The 27,068-nt window shown below is 41.5% G+C and overlaps 1 protein-coding gene across 4 annotated transcripts in view; it reads left to right on the top strand.

Moving 5' to 3' along the window:
- DENND1B (DENN domain containing 1B) overlaps window positions 1-27,068 on the top strand; it is a 269,544-nt gene that overhangs the window by 218,122 nt on the left and 24,354 nt on the right. For 3 of the 4 annotated variants that reach the window (XM_065936314.1, XM_065936315.1, XM_065936313.1), the window contains 5 exons: window positions 2,396-2,486; window positions 9,787-9,827; window positions 10,569-10,637; window positions 14,646-14,702; window positions 15,545-15,652. In XM_065936314.1, the coding sequence (XP_065792386.1) occupies window positions 2,396-2,486; window positions 9,787-9,827; window positions 10,569-10,637; window positions 14,646-14,702; window positions 15,545-15,652 (366 nt within the window). Of the gene's footprint in view, window positions 1-2,395; window positions 2,498-9,786; window positions 9,828-10,568; window positions 10,638-14,645; window positions 14,703-15,544; window positions 15,653-27,068 lie in introns of those variants that run through there. The other variant, XM_065936316.1, reaches the window with a different exon arrangement.

The following is a 27,068-nucleotide window of genomic DNA, read 5'->3' as shown; positions in this document are numbered from 1 at the left end:
TGTGTTGAAAATGTGTGTAAGTCAAATTCTGCAGGCATTTTAAACTACGTTAGTTTCAAATTAACTGTTTATTGTATGTAGTAGCAAAGACACCCAGGATTTTAAGCTACTGCCTTTTAGCACAAGATGAACTGAGTAATTCCACACATTATAGTTATTTAACTCTTAAACCTCGTGAAGTATATGTGCTTTAGGATCATTTCTGTGTGTTCCGTTCCTTGGTGAGCATCTATTTCCAGTTACGTGTTGGGCGCTAAAGCTGCCTCTACCCACGGGGCCGTGACCCCTTCTCAGGAAGCGCGGGAGTTGAGGGAGATGGGGAGGGTGGAGTTGGGAAAGTGGACTTGGGTATTTACCATCTGCTCTGTGCCTGCACCGCGGGCACTCGATGGGACCGTGTAAGCTTGGAAGGGTGTGGTTGGTACAGAGGGCTGTGTTAGTCTCAGTGGACAGCCCCGCAGTTCAGTTACGTGTCTGCTCTTTTTCAGATTATTTTTCCATATGGGTTTATTACACAATATTGAGTAGCGTTCCCTGTGCTATACAGTAGGTCCTTGTTTGTTTATGTTATGTATAGTAGTGTGTATCTGTTAATCCCCAATTCCTGATTTATCCCTCACCTTTCCCCGTTGGTAACTAACGCTCACAAAACCCCATCAGACGCTTCTGTGTTGTTATTCCCATTTTACAGAAGGGGAGACAGTCTCAGAGACGGCAGGCTGCCTGAGATCATAAAGCTAATGAGTGGCAGTGAGAGGCAAGCGCTCAGACCCCAGACTCCACGTTCACTTTGGTTTGTCGTCTCGGGACCTCCTCCGCGCCAGGCATAATGCGGGTGTTAAATGGTCATCTATGGGCCCTGCTCTCAGTTCTCGTTTTTATGAGAGCAGCCCATACTCTTGGCAAAAATGCCATGGCCATGTCTTTTTAGATTATGTCCATTTAAACTCATTTTACCACGTTATTGGTCAAAACCATTGTATAGTAATAAGGCAGTTAAACGTCATTTTGAACAGGAACCTGTTGGGTCATCGGCCATTCTTTGCTAGTTTGGGTCGGTGAGAGATTTCCGTCTCAGCGTCTTAACCGCCCACGCGCTGTTAGTGGTCTCCAGTCTCTGCCTGGGAATGACACTGACCTCACCCCTCCTCTTGGTTAGTTTTGTCCATGAACCATTTAACCATAAAACCAGGGCAGACCATGAGAGGTTTTTAGAAGTCAAGGTCTCTTATGTTATCTAAACTTCAAATTTATAGGGTGAAAAAATCATGGCCAGGATTAATTAATTCTCTTAAGATGAAGAGGAGCATCTTATGTTAATCCTCAGATCCTCAAGTCTGTTCTTCAGACATCATTGAAGTCTTTCGTATGTTAGCCTTTGGCTCTCATGCCACGGAGCCTTGAAGACAATTCACCATCATCATGAGTGGAGAAACAACAAAACATTTATAGTATCTTTCATAATCTAAGCTACGCATGCGTCTGGTGCCACAGACCAACAATATAAAACTAACCAAGTGCCAGTGATACCCGTGTGTGTAAAGCGTGTCACTGGTTTATGCCTGGAGCTGGTCAACAGAACGATCACCTAAGAATATTTTCCGAAGCCCTGAGATTCCGCTTTGCTGCGTGTGTAGGGGCAGGGTGGAGACGGGGCAGAGCAGACGTTGTGCTGTGTTTTGAAGAGGATCTCTGGGTACTTTTGGTAGCATCAGGTTCCCACCCCCGTCTCTCCTTTCAGAATAGTGAAAAATATTGTTTCAGGTAACCCCGTGTGAGTCAACATGAATTTACCTGAATTTTATTCATATTCATAACCGTAGTTTTGATCATTTGGTCAACACATTTGTTGGGAATTGTGAAGTTATATTTGTTTTATTATTAAGTGGTTAGAACTATCTGGTGCTCTTACCCTTTAGGACTAACAGATTAGATCTAGAGTGTTTTATTTTACTGGATGAAGTTAATATTAACCTCTAAATAGTAACATCTAACATTTCTTGGATGCTTCCTGTGTTAATAAACCTGTGTTAATTTAACATGTGCAGCCGTGTCCTGAAGCAAATACTGAGAACCCTGAGGCCTGGGGGTGGATTCAGCCCCCCAGGGCAAGGCTCGGCTGGCGGTAGCCTTGTGCAGACCCTCCAAGGGGCTGTGGTCTTTCTGTCCACAGTTTTATTTATTAATGGAGTTAGGCTGTGCTGTACATTTGTCTAACTAGCTGCTATTTATGGTCCACCTGCCATCTCAGTGGTTTGCGTTTTCTTGTTGTGTATCTGTGTTTATACACATATATGTATACCTGAATGTCTGCTATTAGTACTTTTGGTGTAAGTAAAAATCTAATCTTATGAAGTAAATGACAGTTAACATATTTGACATGTTTTGATTTCAGTTTATCGATGGTCGACTGGCAAAACTAAATGCAGGAAAGGGTTTCTCTGATGCATTTGAAGAAGAGATCACTTCCGGCGGCTTTTGTGGAGGTAAAGACTAGTTCCAGTGTGATTATCTGTTTTATGAATAACAATTATCTATGATTTTTGCACCTGTGTCACGTATGTCTACTTTGTAAACTACTGTTTTCTCATAAATATCTCATATCTTGATACATTTGTTCATCTTATAAAGAACTGTAGCGTTGACTTGCTTCGCCTGATGTTATGCTAGGCGTTCGGATGGTCTCATGAGCGGGCAATGGTTTGCTTGGATAGTCTTTTAATATGACTGGAAAAAAATGTCACAGAAATGCAGTTAGTTTAGTTTTTTCTCTGCTAGAGAAATACTAGTGATATTTACCAGTACTACTCGAGTAAGAATTAGAGAACTCAGATTGTGGTCCACGTAGTAGCTTTTAACGTGATCCAGAAAGACAGGTATGAACATGACAACTGCTGTTACATTTTTAGGTAGGAGTGTCTTTGTAGGAGTCTGTGTTGTTGTGCTTTGCAGGCCCCTGCAGCATTAGGAACAGACTTTGAGTTTACTGTCCCATGTGCTTACACTTGTCAGTGTGATAAGTCCTCACTTAAAGCAGTGGAAGGGGGCGTCTCATTTTGTATGTGTGGCACACATTCGTGACATCCCACTTTTATTTAATATAATTAGCTGTAATATAATTGAGCAGTTACATTGTTTGAAATGTCAGTAATTGGAACTGTGTTGTAGTATCTAGGAAATGAATGACTTAGGAACGGGTACTCTGTCCATGATGATCCAGCACCTAGTCCTGACTCTGACGCTGTACTTGGTGATCTGGCACCCAGGCCTGACGCTGTACTTGGTGATCCGGCACCCAGGCCTGACGCTGTACTTGGTGATCCGGCACCCAGGCCTGACGCTGTACTTGGTGATCCGGCACCTAGGCCTGATGCTGTACTTGGTGATCCGGCACCTAGGCCTGACGCTGTACTTGGTGATCCGGCACCTACGCCTGACGCTGTACTTGGTGATCCGGCACCCAGGCCTGACGCTGTACTTGGTGATCCGGCACCTAGGCCTGACTCTGTTCTTGGTGATCCGGCACCCAGGCCTGACGCTGTACTTGGTGATCCGGCACCCAGTCCTGACACTGTACTTGGTGATCCGGCACCTAGTCCTGACTCTGAGTCTGTACTTGGTGATCCGGCACCTAGTCCTGACTCTGACGCTGTACTTGGTGATCCGGCACCCAGGCCTGACGCTGTACTTGGTGATCCGGCACCTAGTCCTGACTCTGACGCTGACGCTGTACTTGGTGATCCGGCACCTAGGCCTGACGCTGTACCTGGTGATCCGGCACCTAGGCCTGACTCTGTACTTGGTGATCCGGCACCTAGTCCTGACTCTGAGTCTGTACTTGGTGATCCGGCCCCTAGGCCTGACGCTGTACTTGGTGATCCGGCCCCTAGGCCTGACGCTGTACTTGGTGATCCGGCACCTAGGCCTGACGCTGTACTTGGTGATCCGGCACCTAGTCCTGACTCTGTTCTTGGTGATCTAGTACTTAGTGCTGACTCTGGCAGACAGTTTTGCTTGAAACCTTAAAAGTGTCCTCTTCCTTCCTTCAGCCAGTATTTGCTGAGTGTTTCCTATGTACCAGATGCTCTTCTAGATTTGGGACGAACTAAATGAATAGTCCCCAGTGTGTTCATTTTCAGCTGGTGGTAATAGTGCTTCCCACCCCCCACCCCCAAGTTATCTATAGGTTTAATTCAGGGGGAAGGAAATCTTTAGTCTGTGTGTAAGTAAATAGTTTTTAGAATCGAGGAATAAAAGGTGAAAAGACAAAGAATAATTAGTACTTATCTACAAATCTCCCAAAATTTAACTTTAATCTTAAATAAAATTTACCTTTGCATCACAAAAATACAAAAACTGTTGAGATCACTTGTTCACTGAAAGAAGTACAGGAGATCTGAGTGACTGTGGACCTCCCTCTGATGCAAGTAGGGTTGTGTTTCATGGAACACTTTCAGCTTGGGGGAAAACTTAGTTTCCTTGACCTAGCAAGTGAGCTGAACGTGCAGTCCTTCAGAAGCCCCTTGCTTTCCTCAGCTCACGGCAGAAAATTTAGCTTCAATGGAACTTTTGTGTTAAAATAAGGCTTTTTTACTTTTCACCTCAGACAAGCAGAATATTGTCAGCTCATGGACAAATTGCTTGCGGCACCTCTTGAGTATTTACATAACTGCGATCTCATTATCGTTCTGACCCGTGGGGCTGGTATCCCGTATGGAATTGGAGATGACACCCTGTGACAGTAATGCGGTGGAACTAAGATCCGTTTGTGTAGTGAAATTCTGTAGTCTGCACCCTTAGTCCGCAGACCTCAGTCACAGAGGAGAGCCATGGTGGCTTTTATGGTGGGTGGAGGGTCACCAGATTTTTTCATGAAAGGTCCTACTGTTTAAAGAAGGATAGAAGGATGTTTATCACCAGTTAGCAGCTGATTAGAGACGGCCACACTTTTAGTACAACTTAGTGCCAGCTACTCTGTTGTTCTTCCTTAAAATAAAAAGAAAGGTTTTGAACACTTCTTTTACTTTTGGGGAGCCAGTACTGATCCAAAAGGAAAGCGTTCATTTTAGTAAGTTTGGGGCTTCCCCAGTGGCTAGTGGTAAAGAATCTACTTGTAATGCAGGAGACCTGGGTTCAATCCCTGGGTCAGGAAGGTTACCCCGGAGAAGAAAATAGCAAGTCACTCCAGTATTCTTGCTTGGAGAATCCTATGGACAGAGAAGCCTGGCAGGCTACAGTCCAAGGGGTCACAAAGAGTCAGACAGGACTGAGCAAGTAAAAATCAACAGCAACATTTCAGTAGGTATAGCAAGAAAGTACATTGAAAAAATTATGCCTAGTGATCATGAGATTTTCTAATTGTTACATTTTAGGCTATTATCTTAGAGAGACATAGAGATTCATCTTAGAGGAAATTAAAGCAAAATCATTAGGATTTGAATAGATGAATAATCTAATAAAAATTAGCAGTGTTCTTACTAATGAGATATATGTGTATATAAAGTTCCAAAAAATAGTTCCTAGAAGTCAGCTGAAACATTTTTTATCTGGACTGCTTTTGTGAGAAAGAATAGGTCTGAGGTAGTGAACTGCTCTTCAAAAAGTAAACTGTTGTAGCTTTCTCATTTCTCTCCTAGTTACAATGGAAATGATTAATGTTCACGCTTCCTGAATTAGTATGAGGCAGAAGCTCTTCTAAGAGCTCTCCAAATATTATCTCACTTAACCCTCCCAGCACCCCAGGAGGGACTTTGAGCATCCTTATTTTACTGAGGGCACCCACCTCGGTAATTTGCCCAAGGTCACACGTGACTGCCTGGCTTCAAAGCTCTCGCTTTAATAACTGTGATATATGCCTTCTTATGATAAGAGATCGTTTTAATTAGAAGGCCTTTAGTAAACAAGAGCAGTACTCAGGGCTTCTCTGCTCTGATGGATAAAAGCAAAATTCCTGTCTCTTTTGATTATCCTTTGAAGATTTTATATATATATATATATAAATATAAAACCCTCAGGAAGATCACTATAGGAGAAATCAACAGTCACTGGAGTTGAAGGAATCATTATGTTTCTCTAAGCAAAAATCACTGAGAAACTTTAGACAAGCATCTCATTTCTCCCCCGTCTAAGCCATTAGTGTGGTGGTTTATACGCTGTTTTTGTTACTGATGTGCATGGTCGTGATGGCGTGAATATGAGTGTGGTGGAGCCATGGCCTTACTGTGGCTCTGGCTAAAGCACAGAGCAGGGCAGTCCCACACAGAACACGCCCGTTCACGCGGAATCTAGAGCTCTGGTTAAGGGCCATGAACGCATGGAGATTTTCCAAAACTGTTCTCTGTCCCGTGAACCCCTCTGGTCAAAACTGTTCAGGAAATCCATGTTACTCCTGGTCCCTTTTGTGGGACCCTTGTAGAACACTCAATCTTCTCCTGAGAAGAAAGGGAAGAGAATATCCGGAAATACATAGAAGAATGTCACGGGGTTAAAAGATCATCATAGAGGCCACAAGTAGGACGAAGGAGCCATTAGATAAACACAAATACCAGTCTGTGAAAAGCCGCTCAGGAATACTGAGTCAAGAACATGTTCATTTCCCCCCCCATAATTTTTAAAATTGATTTACAGTGTTGTATTAGTTTGAGGTATGTAACATAGTGATTCTGTATTTTTATAGATTATACTCCATTTAAAGTTATTATCAGTGAGTTCCCTGGCAGCCTAGTTAGGACTCGACCTTTTCACTCCCAGAGTCACGGGCTTGATCCCTAGTTTGGGATCTAAGATCCCGCAAGCCTCACTGCTTGGCCAGAATAAGAAAAAAAAAACCTCTGTACCCTTTTGGGGTTTCCCTGGTGGTTCAGACGGTAAAGAATCTGCCTACAATGCAGGGTATCCAGGTACGATCCCGGGTTTGGGAAGATCCCTTGGAGAAGGGAATGGCAACCCACTCCATTATTCTTGCCTGGAGAATTCCATGGACAGAGGAGCCTGGTGGGCTACAGTCCAGAGACTCTGGGGTCACAAAGAGTCAGAGCAACTAACACTTTCTCACTTTCAAAGTTATTGTAAGATATTAGCTGTACATTATACTATATTTTATTTTACACCTAGTAGTTTGGACCTTAATTTTTTTCATTTAAAATCAATGAAAAAAATAGATATTAAAAATCCATGTCTAGTTTTCTAAACTTTAAAAAGCAGATGCATTTTCAGGTTGATTTTATATGGAGTGTGTAGTCACTCTCCCCATCAATAGCGTTTGTTTCTTCATTAGTTCCCCAGCAGAGTCTGGTCAGTCTTGTGTTTATTTAATCCTGTTTCTTTCTTTACTGACTGGTAACTAAAGGAATCCGAAGGGGTGGTAGTAATCATTAGTTTCAGTGCTGTTTTTCTGGCCTCACTGAACAATTTAGACTAATTTACGTTTTTTGATAAGTAGCAACAGATTACTGGAATTTAATATATTTGACAAGAAAGACTTTGCACAAGTGAGAAACCAAGATATTTTGTCCTTGAATGTGAGAAAATCACTTGTTTGATTAACAAGAACAATGTTAAGAATTTCCTCAATAATGCTTGCTATTTCTACAATCTACTTTAAAAGAAACACTAGGGAGTGTGTGTGTGTGTGTGTGTGTGTGTGTGTGTGTGTGTGTGTGTTTCTCCCCATTTGAGAAGAAAATTAGCCTTTTAAAACACACATTATCAGAGAATAGAGTGCTTGTCTCCCAGATTTTATGGAAATAGGTGTCTTCACTCTTAAAAGCACTGTCTTCACTCTTAAAAGCACTAGAATTAAGAGAGACAATTAGCCTTTTAAAATATTTTTTGACAGGAATCTACCTAAGTTGTACCACCTGTTTTCCTGTTACCTTAAGCTGCTTCGTCAGGGACTTCCTGTTTGTGCCGAGCCGCGATTCCACGTTGTTACTCTGAGTGGCGCGCTCCCTCAGCCGTTCCTCCTCAGGGCGGCTCTGAGCGGCCCCCTGCCCTTTATAGTGTAGCCGCTTCTGAGGTGACGCGGAGGAAGGCTCTGTGTGATTCCCCTTATATTGTATTTAGCAACCCCGAAAGCTGAAGGACTGATGACCCGAGGATTAAACACCGAGATTCTTCCTCAGCGGCCGCCCTTGTGAGCGCGGGCAGATGATCGCCTCAGAGCGCCAGGGTCCCCGCCCGGCGGGCTGTCGTCGCGTCACCGCCGGCGGGCCTGCTGCCGCGTGCTGGGCTCGCGCCTCGCTGGCGCCAGGCCGGTCCGCGCTCGGGCCCCAGGGCGGGCTGGCCTGACCTCTGGCCCGCCGGCCCCCTCGTCCGCCCGCTCTGCCTGTTTCTTAGTAGAAGGGTGCGACTCAAGAGGCGTAGCGTAGATGAAAACTTCTAACAACCCAGGAAGGGCTGAAGATGAGCTTTTACTCCTCACGACTGTCGCTGGAGACACTGACCTTTCTGTAACTACTCTGAGGTTTTACGGCAGTTATTTTCTTTGTGGTTCAGAGGTTTAAAAACACGTTTTCTGCAGTGACATGTGTTCCAGGATGCTAAATAGTTATCACAGAGTAGTTGGTTTTTCTTTCTGTTTTCTTAAATTCATTTTGGGAAATGCAATAAAACACTTTCCAGAATACCATGAAAAATAACCAAGTTATAAATATGTGATTTCTACACAACCATTTTTAGTAGAGAAGTAAAAAGTGTATGAACTGATAAGAACTTTGAATAGAGAAGAAAACCTGTATGAATAATCTGGATAAAGACATAATGTTTATTTTCTGTTGTTGATAGAATCTCCTTGAGATATAACTGAATAGAATAATTGGAATTTTTTTTCATCATTTTAGAAGGGAAAGCTTAAAGTTTTTTGGTCAGGCCATATACCATCTGAAACGCGTGCCCTTCAAGCACTGCAGACTGTTTTTATATGGTCTATTTTAGATAGATACATTTTGCTATAATCATTTCACAAGATTAGAAAAATATTATTTTCCCCATATTTATTCTTCCAGAAAAGGTGCAGTGCAGTGCTGTACCTTTTCTGAAAGAATAGAGTAAGAGACATTTTTCAGAATAGTTGTTTCTTGATATTTCTTTGAAATTAGGGAGAGACGTTAAATTCAAGATTGAATCCAGAGTTGGACGTTTTTGGCCTGATGCTGGTTAGGGATGCAGAGGTATCTAATACTGCTATACCTCCTTGCGTAATACCTTTCTGATTTGCATTTACAAGTAGAGTATTTTCAGAACATTCTGCAGGAATAAAGTAAAATTTGCTATCAGTTAATACTGATGTCTAACAACTGTAGAAGAATCTTTTTTGTCCTCAAGATTCTTTATATTTCTAAATTTCCTTCTGGTTTTTTCCTTTCCTTATGTACTTTAAATATTATTTTAAGATAATCCTAATTGTGTAAAAGAGCCAGACTTTTACAAAACACCATAGACATAAATATTGAAAAATCAGTTTAAAAGAGATACGAATTTTGGATATCAAAATGTTATTTTTTTCCCCTCTGAAAGTAGTATTATAATGAAAGAATGCTTTAACATATTATCTTCTTATGTGAGTAAAGAAAAAGTATCTAGTCTTAAAAATGCTAGTTACTATGTTCCTAAGAATTAGAGCATTTATTATTAATAGTTCTTACAATGAATTGCTTCTTTTACAGCATTGCAGATAAATAAAATTTGCCTGCTAAAATCTTGCAAATAACTAGTTTTTGGTGAATTTTGGTTTATGGATTTATTTTTGATCAGATATTCCTGACATTTTATTTTTATACATTCCAGGGAACTCAAAGTCATATCAGCAGTGGGTGCATACAGTCAAGGTAATAATAAACCTTCACAGTTTCTTTTTTTTTTTCTTTCATTTTAACGATATGGGAAAATGTTCAGTTCAGGTCTACTGTTTATATCTATGCTGTTTATGGGCAATATTTTAAATGTGTCTATATTTTCTCACACTTTAACATTTTTATTTTATGCTTATAGTTTGTTGCTGTTTGTAAAGAAAATTTTTAAATGAGAAGCTTTTGTCTTTATATTTTTCGAAATAAATGGCTTTATTTGAAAAGCATGATTTTGCTGTCACCTTATAATATATTCCGGAAGATGGAGTTAGATGGAGTGGTAGGGCTTGATGGGAATGTTATCATTTCTGGCAATGTGCTTTTGTTAACATGATTTTTTTTTTTAAACACAACTCTCTTTGGCAGATTGCAACTTTATTTCCGAACACTAAAACATTTGAGAAACAGTTGATTGTATATCTTTTTTATTAAGCTTTATATATATGTATATATACTGGTCACATTGCCTACATCTGCCTAAGCCACAAAGATGAAAGGGTTGTGTTACACCAATTAAAAGAATAGAGGAGAATATTTACATTTTGTATGGAATTACTATAGCATGTATAAAAGCTTGAAAACATTTAACATGACATAATTTTGTAAGTCTTCCTTTAAGCTGTGAGAAAAGCTCTTAATTCTATATTATCAATAATGCTTTGTTCTCAGGACAGTGGGGCCCCAAATTTTTAGGAACATATTTCTGTTTTTTCCTTGCAGAAGGGAGGCGCACTATTTAACACGGCAATGACCAAAGCAAGCCCAGCTGTGCGAACAGCGTATAAATTTGTGAGTGCTCTTTTGATGTTTAAAGATTCTGTTGATAAAATTGTATAACATTTTCCTAGATGACACACACGTAAATCTAGAATATTTTCTGTTTTCCTTTACATACATTTAGAGTTAATATTGACCTAAGCAAACTCAGTTATTAAAATTGTATCATTGTCTAGGCAGGGTGTTTCTTTTATATACTTTAAAAATTGTTCTTTTATTTCAAAGCTGTCAGCAAAATTGTGCCCTCAGATTGAAACAGTCCACGATGAAGTGACAGTTTTAAAGATTTGTTTCTTTTATTTAGCAGCATACTTTAAATTCTCATTGTGTACTTGAGGCTTAACTAGAAAAATTTTTTTAAAAGTATGACAAGCTCTCTTGCCTTAAAGGTCGTCCTTTGACTTTCCAAAGTTAAAACTCCCCATTGATATCTCATGGCTTATAGTAAAACAATAACAACACCAGGAGCTACCACAGCAAGTAAATAATTAACAAAATGGAAGTCTCCCTGCTCTGATCGCTGAGGCTTCAGACCTGGCCCCTCCCATCCTGGATCATTTCCCTGAGGCCCCCAGCCTGGTGTCTCCAGGTCTGAGATCCTTCTCGTTCTGCGGGTGTAGAACATTATCTTGTGTGTCTTCATCCTTTACAATCCATCCCTGCTGCCCGGGACGTCCTTTCCTTGGCTTCTGTCCACCTACTGAATCATCCTACAGGTTTATTTTAGATGAGACATTCAGTCAGTTCAGTTCAGTTCAGTAGCTCAGTCGTGTCTGACTCTGCGACCCCATGAATCGTAGCACGCCAGGCCTCCCTGTCCATCACCAACTCCCAGAGTTTACTCAGGCTCGTGCCCATCGAGTCGGTGATGCCGTCCAGCCATCTCATCCTCTGTCGTCCCCTTCTCCTCCTGCCCCCAATCCCTCCCAGCATCAGGGTCTTTTCCAATGAGTCAACTCTTCGCATGAGGTGGCCAAAGAATTGGAGTTTCAGCTTCAGCATCACTCCTTCCAGTGAACACCCAGGACTGATCTCCTTCAGGATGGACTGGTTGAATCTCCTTGCAATCCAAGGGACTCTCAAGAGTCTTCTCCAACACCACATTTCAAAAGCATCAATTCTTCGGTGTTCAGCTTTCTTCATAGTCCAACTCTCACATCCATACGTGACCACTGGAAAAACCATACCCTTGACTAGACGGACCTTTGTTGGCAAACTAATGTCTCTGCTTTTTAATATGCTCTCTAGGTTGGTCATAACTTTCCTTCCAAGGAGTAAGTGTCTTTTAATTTCATGGCTGCAGTCACCATCCATAGTGATTTTGGAGCCCAAATAAATAAAGTCTGACACTGTTTCCACTGTCTCCCCATCTATTTCCCATGAAGTGATGGGACCAGATGCCATGATCTTAGTTTTCTGAGTGTTGAGCCTTAAGGCAACTTTTTCACTCTCCTCTTTCACTTTCATCAAGAGGCTTTTTAGTTCCTCTTCACTCTCTGCCACCCTGCATGTCTAAGGTTATTGATATTTCTCCTGGCAATCTTGATTCCAACTTGTACTTCTTCTAGCCCAGTGTTTCACATGATGTACTCTGCATATAAGTTAAATAAACAGGGTGACAATATACAGCCTTGGCCTACTCCTTTTCCTTTTTGGAGCCAGTCTGTTGTTCCATGTCCAGTTCTAACTGTTGCTTCCTGACCTGCATACAGGTTTCTCAAGAGGCAGATCAGGTGGTCTGGTATTCCCATTTCTTTCAGAATTTTCCACAGTTTATAGTGATCCACACAGTCAAAGGTTTTGGCATAGTCAATAAAGCAGAAATAGATGTTTTTCTGGAAGTCTCCTGCTTTTTTGATGATCCAGCGGATGTTGGCAAGTTGATCTCTGGTTCCTCTGCCTTTTCCAAAACCAGCTTGAACATCTGGAAGTTCACAGTTCATGTACTGTTGAAGCCTGGCTTGGAGAATTTTGACCATTACTTTACTAGCATGTGAGATGAGTGCAATTGTGCGGTAGTTTGAGCATTCTTTGGAATTGCCTTTCTTTGGCGTTGGAATGAAAACTGACCTTTTCCAGTCCTGTGGCCACTGCTGAGTTTTCCAAATTTGCTGGCATATTGAGTGCAGCACTTTCATAGCGTCATCTTTCAGGATTTGAAATAGCTCAACTGGAATTCCATCACCTCCACTAGCTTTATTCATAGTGATGCTTTCTAAGGCCCATATGACTTCACATTCCAGGATGTCTGGCTCTTGGTGAGTGACCACATCATCATGATTATCTGGGTCGTGAAGATCTTTTTTGTACAGTTCTTCTGTGTATTCTTGCCACCTCTTCTTGATATCTTCTGCTTCTGTTAGGTCCATACCATTTCTGTCCTTTATCGAACCCATCTTTGCATGAAATGTTCCCTTGGTATCTCTTATTTTCTTGAAGAGATCTCTAGTCTTTCTTGTTCTGTTGTTTTCCCCTATTTCTTTGCACTGATCACTGAGGAAGGCTTTCTTATCTCTCCTTGCTATTCTTTGGAACTCTGCATTCAGATGGGAATATCTTTCCTTTTCTCCTTTGCTTTTTGCTTCTCTTCTTTTCACAGCTATTTGTAAGGCATCCTCAGACAACCATTTTGCCTTTTTGCATTCTTTTCCATGGGGATGGTCTTGATCCCTGTCTCCTGTACAATGTCACGAACCTCCGTCCATAGTTCATCAGGCTCTCTGTCTATCAGATCTGGTCCTTTCAATCTATTTCTCACTTCCACTGTACAGTCATAAGGGATTTGATTTAGATCATACCTGAATGGTCTAGTGGTTTTCCCTACTTTCTTCAGTTTAAGTCTGAATTTGGCAATAAGGAGTTCATGATCTGAGCCACAGTCAGCTCCTGGTCTTGTTTTTGCTGACTGTATAGAGCTTCTCCATCTTTGGCTGCAAAGAATATAATCAGTATGATTTCAGTGTTGACCATTTGGTGATGTCCATGTGTAGAGTCTTCTCTTGTGTTGTTGGAAGAGGGTGTTTGCTATGACCAGTGCGTTCTCTTGGCAAAACTCTATTAGCCTTTGCCCTGCTTCATTCCGTACTCCAAGGCCAAATTTGCCTGTTACTCCAGGTGTTTCTTGACTTCCTACTTTTGCATTCCAGTCCCCTATAATGAAAAGGACATCTTTTTTGGGTGTTAGTTCTAAAAGGTCTTGTAAGTCTTCACAGAACCATTCAACTTCAGCTTCTTCAGCGTTACTGGCTGGGGCATAGGCTTGGATTACCGTGATATTGAATGGTTTGCCTTGGAAACGAACAGAGATCATTCTGTCATTTTTGACGTTAGTTCTCATCAAAAAAAGCTCCTCAGCCCCACCACAAGGCTTCTCTACCTTTTCTGTGCTTCCACGGGGCCTGTGGGCCTCCCTCTGTTTCAGCACTTGTGACTGTGCCTCTGTCTCTGTAGGAGACTCTTAGGAGCTGATTGGGATTCAGTAAAACTTGCTTTGTGACCCTATGGACTGCAGCCCACCAGGCTCCTCTGTCCATGGGATTTCCCAGGCAAGAATGCTGGAGTGGATTGCCATTTCCTTCTCCAGGGGATCTTTCCAACCCAGGGATCCAACCTGGGTCTCCTGCATCATTGCAGGAATTTCTTAAAGTCTAAATGTTTGCCCAAAAATAACCCGCTGCTGTGATGTACTTTCTCTGTTCCTTCCCCATTTGTCAGCCCAGATCATGGCTAGGCAATGGCCATCTGCTGGTCTCTGGTGTTTTTATAGCCTTGGAGGCAAAGTAGGCTAACTGCTAACCTTTGGATGATCCCATGTGCAAACAGAGACTAATGCTTTCCCCACCTCATTCAGGTGTAATAGTGGGTGGAATGGGTCCCTGAAAACAGAGTTTTAGATGACAGGTTCTCCTTTTTCTGTGTAACATGACAAGTTAGTAATTTTCATTCAGTGGGATCTCGTACACTTATCCCTTAAACTTGATGGAACTGCACTGAGCAGACACCCGTGTTGTCGTTTTCCAGGCCAAGAATCACGCAAAGCAGGGGATAAAGGAGGTGAAGAGCAAGCTCAGACACAAGGTGCGTCCAGCGCGTCTCGTTCCACCTGGATTCCTGTGTTAGTGTGAAGCTTATCCTGCACAAATCACACGGGGTTTATGTTTTTAATGACTTTTGAAATGTGCTTAGCCCTTTGTTCAAGGATGCATTTTTCATAACAAGCCCCATGGCAGCTATCTGCCATTCTATACGTACCCCCTGAACAGTCTCTTTACCGTTTGCATATTTTATCACAGAGGTGCGGAGGGCTTCAAAGGTGCTTTAACAGGATGTATGTCTTCATAAAGTTGATTGCCTTGATATCAAAATTGAAATTCTTGCTTCAAGCTGAGACTTTTTTTTTTTTTAATGATGATCTCTGGTGCAGAATTAAGGCAGAAATGTCATCACTGGGCTTTACCAGATCTTTCCAATAGTAGCTACTTTAAATTGAAGCATGTTCTTAATTTACAAAGGAGGTGTATTTGAATCTATGAATGTTGCATATATGTGAATAGGTATAGGTATGTATATATGTGTTTGAGTTGTTTACATATTATATTTTTGAAGATTTTATCAGTTATGTTTTGAATTTCTACCTCTGAAGAGAAGAAACTATTTAAAACTTCCATTATTACAATGGAGCGTGAATGGGTTTCATATTAACTTTATTCAGATTGTTCAAAAAAGTCAGAAATTTTGAAAGTTTTTAATTCATAATATATAAAAATGCATTTTCTTCCTAAATAGCTCTTTTAAAACTTACACTCCAAGTGTTCATTTTGTTATTTGCACCTGTATCAGATACTGTCTATTAATTGGAAAACCTTAGTAATAAAATGAGTACTTTAGAGTAACCACTTGTGAATCTCTTTTGCGTGTAGGAAAACGAGGACGACTTTGGAACTTGCTCCGGTTCGGTGCAATACACGCCCATTTACACGTTACATGGCGAGAGGGGAGGAAACCTAGCCAGACGGAAGATTTCCCAGGTGAGAGGATTCACCCTCCTGTCTCCCAGAGTCTGATATTATGTTAATTAAGCTTTCCCAGGTGAGAGGATACACCCTCCTCTCTCCCAGAGTCTGATATTACGTTGATTTCAGTGATTTCTTCGGGAACAATTTTGGACCCACTGAGTTTTTTTTTTTTAAATCATATGTTAAGAAATTCTCTGATGATGGTCAGTATGAGCAGGCAGAGTCTGGGCAGGTGCAAGGGGCCTGTGAGTCCTGGGTCCAGGTACCACTCCACGCCCGTCACTGGGTCATTGCCTCATGGTGAGCGGGGGGAGACAGGGCCGCGTGCGGTTGCGCGGCAGCGGGGCAGCTTAATGACGGCTTCCTTAACTACAAAGTAAGGTGAAGCTCATACATGGGGGTCTGACTGCTACAGTACTCTGTAGAAATTAGGACATGGAGCAATGTATGTCTGTCTTTTTCTAAAGTTAGATGTTTTGTTTGCTGTAAGTAGTTTAAAGCTTCTGCTTCCACCTAATGCTACTTCACATACTATCCTAAAGTACGAATGTGTCCGGGATCAGAGCTGTGTGTGTGTGTGTCTGATTTTGCATCATAAGTGTGCTACAGTAGGATTTTAAGAAGCAGAAATTGCACACACCTCATACTTTAAGTGGTCTTAGAAAACTGCCTTTTGAAAGGAGTTTGTGAGTAGACTAAAGTTAAGAAACCACTGAACTGGAAGCAGCCGCAACGCTTCATCTATCATAGCCACCAGTTTACACACGAGGAAGCTGACGCCGAGTGGTCACGCCGCTTGCCCGACGTGCTGGGCGCCCCCCTCTGTGCGCAGGTGGCTCCCCTGGCTGCACAGACTCAGCGCAGGTCCTGCGTCTCCAGGGACGGGAAGGGCCGCGAGGCTGTGCTCTAGAACCTCCGCCCTTGTAAAGAAGACCCGTTGGGTCAGTCATTCAACAGCTAATATGTATCAGATATTTTTCTAGGTATTTTGGAAAAACTTAAAAGTTCTTTGCTTTAAGGGGCTCTTTTTATAACATACAAAATGCCTTCTCTATGATTTATCTGTTTGTTAAGCTTACATTTTCATACGTTAGTCTTGCTCAATTGCAGTGTATTGGCAGCGAATGCTGGTTGTATGACCTGAAGTAAGCCTTTCAGTGAAATAATTATCTCACAAGGGGAAGAGCCTTTTCTCGTTCTCCCTGTTAACTGGAATACATTTCTAAACTTGTAAATTAATGGTGGATTTGCAATCAGTTTCTTAATTCTTCTCCCATCATTAGAATGTTCACTTCCCGTTTGTCTGTTCTCAAACTTTGATATCTTAAAAACTTAACCATAATGTTTACTGCTTTAATGTTCGAGCACTTAGATAATAGGTACATTTGTGTGTGTGTGTGTGTGTGTGTGTGTGTGTGTATAAAGCATGATAGATAGATTTTTGAATTCTTTGATTTCTTTAGTGATCCATTGGTTGTTTAGTAGCATGTTGTTTAGCCTCCACATGTTTGTGTTTTTTATATTTTTTTCCTGTAATTTATTTTTAATCTCAACAGTGTTGTGATCAGAAAACATGCTTGATATGATTTCAGTCATCGTAACTTTCCCAAGGCCTGCCTTGTGGCCCAGCACATGGTCAGTCATAGATTACATTGCATCTGCACTTGAGAAGAATGTGCTTTTGGATGGAATGCTTTTATTTATACTTTAGACCACCTGGTCTAATGTGTCACTTAAGGTTGATTTTCTGCCTGGATGTTCTGCCCATTGAGTAGGGTGCTGAAGTCCCCCACTATTACTATGTTACTATCGCTTTCTCCCTTCACGGTTGTTACTATTTTCCTTATATATTGAGGTGCTCCTGAATAAATATATTTATTTATAATATATAATAAATATATATTTACAATTGTTTTATCTCCTTCTTGAATTGATCCCTTGATCATTATGTAGTCTTTTTTTAAACCTTGCAACTTTAACCTTTTTTTTAACTTTACAACCTTAAACCTTACAACTTTAAAGTATTTTTTGTCTGATACGAGAATGGTTAATACAGCTTTCTTTTGATTTCCATTTGCATGGAATACCTTCTTCTATCCCCTCACTTTCAATCTGTATGTGTCCCTAGGTCTGAGGTCAGTTTCTTGTAGATAGCATATATACAGGTCTTGTGTTTGTATGCGTTCAGCCAGTCCGTGTCTTTTGGTTGGACCATTTGGTCTATTTACAGTTAACGTAATTACTGATATGTGTCTCCCTATTGCCATTAAGCATTTCAGGTTCGTTTTTGTAGGTCTTTTTCCTTCTCTTCCTCTTTTGTTCTCTTCTCTTGTAGCTTGATGACCATCTTGAGTGTTGTGTTTGGGTTGCTTTTACTTTTTGTGTGTGTGTATCTATCGTAATTTTGAGATTTGTTGCTCCCCTGAGGTGTTGATATAGCAGTTTATATATGTACAAGGTTGTTTTAAGTTGCTGGTCTTTTACCAGCCTAGAGTTCTTTAGCATTTGTTGCAAAGTTGGGTTGGTGGTGCTGAATTCTCTTACCTTTTGCTTGTCTGTAAAGCTTTGATTTCTCCGTCATCTCTGAATGAGAGCCTTGCTGGGTAGAGTGTTCTTGGTTGTAGGTTCTTCCCTTTCATCACTTTAAATATATCATGCCACTCCCTTCTGGCCTGCAGAGTTTCTCCTGAAAACTCAGCTGATAACCTTATGGGAGTTCCTTTGTATATTATTTGTTGTTTTTCCCTTGTTGCTTTTCATATTTTTTTGTCTTTCATTTTTGTAAATTTGGTTACTGTGTGTCTCGGCATGTACGTTGGATTTATCCTGCCGGGGACTATGTGTGCTTCCTGAACTTTGTTGTGAAAAAAAATGTGGGAATCTTTGTTAACTGTACAATGCTTTAAGATAAAAAGAAACTACTTAAATTGGAGGGATGCCTATCTTAAATAACAGTTTTAAATTAAGAAAATCACCTTTAGCTTCTCATATTTAATTTTTTTAATCTTTGGGTTTTTTTTAACATGGCATATTTTTATGATAAAATTTAATTAGAAAATATGTTAATGATTTCTGTTTTTGTTTTCTTTGAATTCCTAGAGACACACTTTCTGATAGAGAAAATTATATTAAGTTATAGAAAACTTTACAGGATAATAAGTTATATTCATTGCATACTTACCTTGAATCATCATGGCTTTTATCATAGTATCATTAGTGCAGTTATCTGCTTTCACTAATTGGCATTTTATGGTTTTCAGGTAGACATGACACAACATGGTGACTTTAACAAGAATTAAAAGAAGTAGGGCTTGTTCTTTTAAGAATTATAGTTTTATTTTCCTTCTTGGTATATAAGAATTTGTTAAGCCAGCACATTTAGATTTATTGTGCAGATGCTGATAACGTCTGAATAACTACCTTTATGAGTGATAAATATGAGTGTCAGGTAATGTGTGCAGCCAGTGTATAAATATGTATCTGTCCCATTTTATAAGTAGATACATATATCTCTGTATATGTATTTTCACAGCTAAATTTTTTTGAGTTTATATTTCTAAACATTTGCAGCCCAGTATTTATTATAATTTAACCTTTTGATTATATTTTTCTGTAATTGAAATTTGATTGTTTGGTTTTAGATTCACACACTTAACAAAAGAGGTAAATTTTGAGCCCTTCGGCAGTTTTTTCCCTGGTTACTTTCCCCCCTTACTATTTTTTCCTCATAGCTGCCAGAATGCATGTTTTTTTGCAGTACTGATTTTAGTTCTCTGAGCTGATAGTTATAGTGCTCTGAGATGATAGCCAACTTGTGGTCAGCAGCTTATTTATAAAAGCAGACCATGGTACACTCCAGGTGAAACTGTCATCCAGCCCTGGTCTGAATTCTCTCTCTAATCTCATAGCATTAGGAAACACACACAACCACACGTGGAATAAGATAGCAGAGCGTGTATCATGAGGAGCTTTCCTGTTCCTTAGGACAGCCAAGCGCAGGAGCGCGTGGGCCCCGGGCAGGATTCGCGTGAGAGGCCTGGGAGAGCGGTCAGGACAGTGCCTGACCCCGCCCCAGTCCCTCTCTGTCTCCATCTCACCCCTTCTGTGCTCTGCCCATTTGATCACCGTGCATTCTGTGGATCAGCTTCTCTGCCCTGTCACTGAGCTTGCAAGCCTGCAGTTCACACAGCTACTGGAAATGGACCACAGTTCCCAAGTCCATGTTCTTCTTGAAGAGCATAATCAAGCGCACGAAGGGCAGGCATTAGGCTGTGGCTCCGTCTACCCTCGCTGTTGAGGGATGGGATGAGGGGAGACCGACCATGTTACCAGGGGTGCCGGGAGGGTGTCTGTGAACAGAGAAGGGGTGTTAAGGATTGTGACAGTATCTCAAGGGATTTTCGCTATTTCTAATTGCTTTATAATGCTGTTTTCCAAAAAGTCATCTTTACAAAGAAAGAAAAAAGAACCATCTATATTTTGGGGTCGCTAGAGGCTGGATCTTTGTCCCACAAACCCGAGGCTTGGTTAAGGTCAAGGTCAGCCTACCTGATGGGCTGCTGTGGCCCCCATTCTCCCAGGAGACGGGCCACGCACTCAAACAAAAGGACCGTAGGGCACAGTGTTTGCATTTTGGGCACAGATCCGGAGGGAGCGGGCGCCGTCTGCTGCCTTCTCTTTGTGGTCTGAGATTGCAGAAGCTTCCTCCGTTCACGTTTTGGAGATAATCCAGCCTCATTGATGTAATCAAAATATGATGCAGTATCTCGTGAAGGAGACAGAAAGCTGATGCTAGAATCGTGTGTGTGTTACTCTGTGATGATTCCCAAACCATCACCTCTCTCACTCCCGGCCCTCCAAGTTGTAACATTCAGATCTGAGCTCGTTAGGACTCTCAGTTAAACACAGAAACAATTCTGAGAATGGTTAGACGTGGTTAAAGAAAGAATATAGATATAAGTAAATATGTGAGAGACACTAATGTTTATCTCCTTATTTATATTCTACCTATTCCCAACAGTAGATTAACATCCTACAAAGAATCATAGAATAAAGCATTAGAATCCACTTAGATAAGATTCACTGCAGTGACAAAGTATAGTAGGGAGCTAGGCCCCTTTCCTGTGCTTAGCCTCTCACATGAACAACAGAAAAAAGCCCACAGCTCCCGTGATTCATAACACACACAGGTTTAGAACGCCTTTGAGCAGGCTCATGCCATCTGGGGACCTGGGACCAGATGCTCACAGTGGGGAGGACGTACCTGGGGAGCCCGGCATGTCTGGGGAGACAGGGTCCCATGCAGCCTCGTGATAGGCGGGGCTCAGGCTCATCAGAGCCTCCCTCGGAAACACCTCCTGCCCGCCCCCCCCCCGCCCACCCCGCCCAGCTTCCTGGCTGTGGCCTCCCCTTTCACATGAGAGTAACTGCTTAAAGACACGGAAAGGCTGCAAGCCGAAACACCCTGTTGTAGAATGCACTCTCTCCTCCCTTCTGTGCCAGCTCTCTCCCCTGTTAGTCCTGGCCTGTGCCCGGGCTGCCTCTTCCATTTGAGTGTTCCCGTGACCAGGTTCTCTTAAGACTGGCTGGGTAGTAAATTCAGGTACCTGAAAGCAAGATTCCCTAGAGACCTGTGGGATTTGGTGATCCAGATAATTTTGATGTTTTTACTACTGTTTCCCAAACCTGAGTTGTTACAGAGTTGAAATAATATTGAAGTGCGCTAGTGCAGCCTTGGAAAACAGGAAGAACAGAAGTGGTTCCTTGGTTAGCAGAATGTGTCTGTGCATTTGTGTGTACAACAGGATTAGTTTAAAACTCCCAACAATCCAAGCAGAGTGGGAACTATTCCCCATGATTTTTCAGATTTAGAAACTGGGAGCAGAGAGGTTAAGAAATGTGCCCAAAGTTCTACAGTATTCAATAGCAGAGTTGTTGTTCTGTCGCTGTCGCGTCTGACTCTTTCCAACCTCATGGACCGCAGCACGCCAGGCTTCCCTGTCCTTCACTGTCTCCCAGCGTGTGCACAAGCTCATGTCCGTTGAGTCAGTGATGCCATCCAACCGTCTTGTCCTCTGGATGGGAAAGCAGACGGACTGATTCTGGACCGTGAGCCCCTGGCCACACCTCTCCTGCCTTCGAATGGAGAGGTTGCTCGCAGAGGAGGAGCTGTTAGAGACGGGGGTAGAGACCTTCCAGCCAGAAAGACTTGACTCTGAGAAAGGTGCTGGCACGGAGCATGGAGCCAAACACAACTCTGCAACTCCATGGACTGCAATCCGCCAGGCTCCTCTGGCCATGGGATTCTCCAGGAAGAACGCTGGAGTGAGTTGCCCTTTCCTCCTCCGGGGATCCTCCCACCCAGGGATCCAACCTGTGTCTCTTGCATCTCCTGATTTGCAGGTGGGTTCTTCCACCATTGCGCCATCTGGGAAGCCCCAAGCCTTGGTTTCTGCATTTGTGAAATGACAGTAGTGATACATGCTATCTTCCTAGGATGCTGTGGCCATCATGGACGGTGTATACAGAGTATCTGCCACACAAGAGGCACTGCGCAGTCGGCAGCTGTCCGTTCGTACGCAGACATGCTCACTGAGCTTCAGGTCTTTCAGAGCGGTGGTACATCTGGCTCCTCTCTCGGTTACTCCCAGGGTCACCAGCAGTCCTGCAGTCACTGTGGACCCTGAGATTGTCTGTCTTCATTCTAACTAGAGATGCCCTTAGATCCCAGTTCATGATTTGGAAAGATACACAGCTCTTTACTTATTTATTTATTTTAACCAAGAGATATCTTGGCTTGTAAGTTCCTAAGACAGTACGTGTCATTTTATTGTCAGATTATCAGTACAAAGAATGTGGACCTGACTCATCCACTCCTAGCCTATTTGCTTATCCATTTGAGAAGTCAGTCTCGACTATATGAAGAACTTCACGTTTCCAGTTTTCTAGCCTGACTTGTGTAACTGCAACACTTTATCTTACATCCATTTTTCAGAAGAGGAAAATGAGATTTGGGTCATTTAAATTCTAAGAATGTATTTTAAAGTAAAAAAAAAAATCAAATTTTATAATCTGTGTGCTGTAGAGAAGAGCAGAAACTAAAAGTGTGTGTTGTTTAAAGCTTCTGTTACTTAGCTTAATTTTGAAATGGATTGTGAGTCTGTACCTACTCCCACCAAACAGTAATTTGTGTGTTGGTCTGCTAATTAGTAGGGTTATTTCCCGTTTTGTTGAGGAGGATTAAATAAATGTCAAGGGTACAGCCATGGAGCTCTCCCAATTAGGCTTCCCGTTTGTGAAACCCAGCCCTCTTCCCTTTGTGTGCAGATGACAGTTCGGGCAGCAGCCCCAGCCTAACAGGGCTCCAGGGAGAGCCTCCTCTGGCTTTCCTGAGAACAGGCCCAGTCATGTCCAGGGAGAATACGGCCACAGTCAGGGCGCGGAGCCGCGCTGCTCTCCACTGCAGACCCGCCTCCTTTCATCCGCTTCATTTTAGAACAAAACACTGCAGACTTATCCAACAATGTCTAGGCCAAGTCTGTCATCTACAATTACGTTCTAAAGTGCTGGCTTGTAAAAATGCATTGGAATTTTCTAAGAATGAGAAATTAAGTCATATGCAAAATTTATATGAACCTAAGATACTGCTCCATATTTAATAACATTAGCCATTTTTAACTTCTCCAATCATCGTAACGTCTGTTGTCTGTGTGCCTCACAGGTGTGTGTGTGCACACACACACACACACACACACCACACACACACACACACACACACACACACACACACACGACACCAGCCCAGTGAATGGTGAGCAGGAGTGTTGCTGTGTGACGCCTCAACCTTAACAGATGGATGGCCCTAAGCAAGCAAAACCAGCAGAGTAAAATCAAGTGAAAGTGGAGGGTTGAGGCTTTCTGTTGTTCAGCCCCATTAAAACCCTGGCACATATATCACTCTTAACTATTTCACGTCTGGACAGAGTGGCAATCCCCTCAGGTTTGTTTTCCGCCTATCTAATTAATTCTGTAAGAGCTGCTTGAGGAAATATGAATGGAAGGTTATTTTTGCATTTTTACTATAAGCTGTGTGACTGTTGACAAATACCCACACTTGGAGTGCAGTCAAGACTTAAACCCAAACACAGTGTTTACAAATACAAATACACTCAGCCGTCATAATTCCTCCTAATAGGACCAGCTACTATTAAATTAGCAGCCACTTACTGTTTTTCACATACATTCACAGACAGACTAGTAGTCCGAGATAGGAGAAGTCCTCTTGAGTGCGGAAATAAGGAAGACGTTTATGCCATACTACACAGTCTACATGATTTTCCGGTTTTTTGCCTGTTATATAAGGTGATAACATACACTTCAAACGCAATTGCTGTCTTTTTGAGTCTTTATGTTTTTATTGGTTTGTAAATCTTCCTGGTGGATTTGGAATACAGCGCAGCAGCAGTGAGCCCATTTTATAATTGATGAGTAATGTAACCTCATCTTTAAAGAACGTGCTTAGAAGTTACATATGGTTTTCTGGCCTGTGGAGACTTGCAGGTAAGGCATTTCAAAGCCACATTTCAGTTGAATGGGAATTTAAACCCCCGTGTGTAAGCATGTTTTAAATATGAGCAGTCAGGGGGTTTACATCTTACACAGAGTAAATCTCATGTTTTAAAATCCTGCCAGTGAAATCGTTTCTGTGAAATTAACAGGAAAAAATAAAAACTTAGATGCTCTTGCTTATTAGTTCCTAAGCTTAATGAATGGTGGGATATCCACACGTAGTAGGGTGTGGCTTATAGTGTGTTTATGACACAGTTTTCATCATTGAAATTTAGTAGAACCCAGGGATAAAATCAGTGTAATTACGGACAGTGTCTCTTGCTCAGGTGACATAATAGATTTCAGAAAATGACACACTTGTTGGGATCTTTGGAAAATACAGTCCATTGAATAGCTTTGCTTTATTGGTCAAGAAAGAAATGGCAGAGTCACTGGTTTAGAGGGAAGTAGCCTCTTGCTTCTTATGGGCAAGAAAAAAGAGACTGTAAATCACAATGTGAAGGATAATTGTGACCTCAGAGGAAGGGGGAGGAACTAGGTTGTGAAGGAGGAGGGCCAGATATTTGGAAAAAATACTTAGTATAAATCTTACAAAGAAATAAAATAAGTTTAACCAAATCATGTTAAGCCAGAGAAACCATTAATTTTTTGTTTTTAGCACTCTGTTTACTTTGGTTCTGTACTGAGAATTCTGTTACTGTGATTAAGCTAAAATGTTGAATTAAAGTGATCAGAAAGGATTAGAGAAGTATTAAAGTCTGAGAGTTTCAAATGATAAAATATTTTTTAAAAATAGCTCAAGTGTGTTTCTACTAAAAGACGCCCATGAGAAGTACTGCCTGCATGAATCATGGCTTAGCAGTCTTTGTCCAAAAGTTACTCTTTCACATAGCATCTATTTGGTCTAGTTTATACTAATGTCACTAATCTATAAAATTGATCTTTTAAGTTCAGTTTGAAAATTTGGGTACCCTATTGTTGATTTAAAGAAAGTTATTTTTCTCTGTTGTTTTCTGTTGAAATAATATTAATTTTGAACATGTCAAATTTGATTACAATTAACATCTGTGCCCCCACCCTCACCCCCAAAAACCTCAGTTATGGGTGACAAGGGTGCCCTCTAGTGAGTTCTTGTAATATTTTCTTTCCTTGAAGAAGATGGTTGCATAAGACATAAGTTTATAATTGTAAGATTTGCCTCTCTCTTTTGGAGATACAATGGAATACACATTTGAAAATCTTATATTGTCATAAAATTGTTCAAGAACATTATCCTTTCAAAGAAATAATTCAAAAACCAACTCCTTCTTTCACCAACTGGCCAGGACTTCATTTCTAAAATGAACAATGCCTAGTGTATTATAAAGACTTAGGTGACAGTGTTCCCTGTATTCTATGAGATCTTTTTATGTTAAAATGTACCTTTTTAATGTTATAATTTTACTCTTCAGATTTATTGCCAAAATTGGCTGTGTCACTTATCACAAAGTCTTGAGACAAAAACAGATACATAAATTTATCTTGAGCTTAATCTTAAATTGAGCTTCCCTCGTGGCTCAGATGGTAAACAATCCACCTGCCAATGCAAGAGACGTGGGTTTGATACCTGGGTCAGAGAGATCCCCTGGAGAAGAAAGTGAAATCCCATTCCAGTATTGTTGCCTGGAGAATCCCATGGACAGAGGATCCTGGTGGGCTACAGTCCATGGGGTCACAGAGGGTGGCCACCACTGAGCGACTAACACTCTCACTTCCAGGACCATTCTAGACTTCACATCCGTAATCACACCACTAAGATCTCTCTGTTCTGTTTAACTCCTTTCTTGTGAATCTTTGTTTTAAAGGCTTCTGGTGAAAATGACGACAGCTCTCTATTCCAAATTTCATAGACAGATTCTTATTTTTTTCCTAAGCCTCCTGCGACACAGAAATGGTGGTTGTCTTCCCGTTTTGTGTGTAAGAGCCGCTTTTCGGGTTGGTCAGAGATCAGTGTTCGTGTCGATGAAAGGAAAAGCCAGTCTTGCCTTTGTAGGGGTTCCTGCTGTTGCCGGTTAGCATCCCCAGGAGAGAGAGACTGTCAGGAGTGTCAGTAGATGTTCAGCTTCAGAGTATTATGGGTCCTGATTATAATTGGAGCTGGATTTATGTCCGTTACACATGGTTCTGTTTCCCGGTGCAGAACATAAAATACTAGCATAGTAGGTAAATATCTTAACGAGTTACACAACAGGACTCGCCTCTCTCCAAGTTCTTCACGGTCTTCGCAGCACTCAGGTCTAACCCTGGTGATTGTGCACTGCTCTCATCCCTCTTGGCCTTTGTCAGGCTCTGACATTTGTAAAATAACGCTTTTGAAACCCAGACAGAATTGCAGTTTCTCTTCAGAGTCTTGCCGCCCTCAATACTGAAACCGTTTGGTGACTGCATACATCCACACACATTGATGCTTACTATGTGTGGATACGGTAACCTGAAAAATATAGTCCAGCTATAGTTATTTTATAAATTAGGTAGTTTATTTCTTCACTATGTACTTTTTACAAACATAGTTTATTAAGGTGGTTGGAAATCAAACATTTCTGCTAATCAGTGCCAACTGTTTAGCTGCTTCTTCCAGCTAGAATCATCATCTTCTCCTCGGCTAGTGAAAGGAATCTAATGCTAGGTCATATTGAAAATAACGTGGACTCGCTGTGCGCCAAGAAACCTTTTAAAATGTGGAGCTATTGAACCCCTGTCAGCAAGAGTGAAATTGCAAATAGTTTGCCATTTATCAAAGGATTATTTATTTATTTAGCTTTGAGAATAATGTTTTAATGGTCTTCTACAACCTCTTGTTTTTACACTAATCAATAATCTT

The sequence above is a fragment of the Muntiacus reevesi genome, chromosome 5, assembly GCF_963930625.1.
Source record: "Muntiacus reevesi chromosome 5, mMunRee1.1, whole genome shotgun sequence".
NCBI classification, from domain to species: domain Eukaryota; kingdom Metazoa; phylum Chordata; class Mammalia; order Artiodactyla; family Cervidae; genus Muntiacus; species Muntiacus reevesi.
The sequence above is the reverse complement of the archived record's forward strand: the minus strand, read 5'-3'. Positions and strand labels throughout refer to the sequence as shown.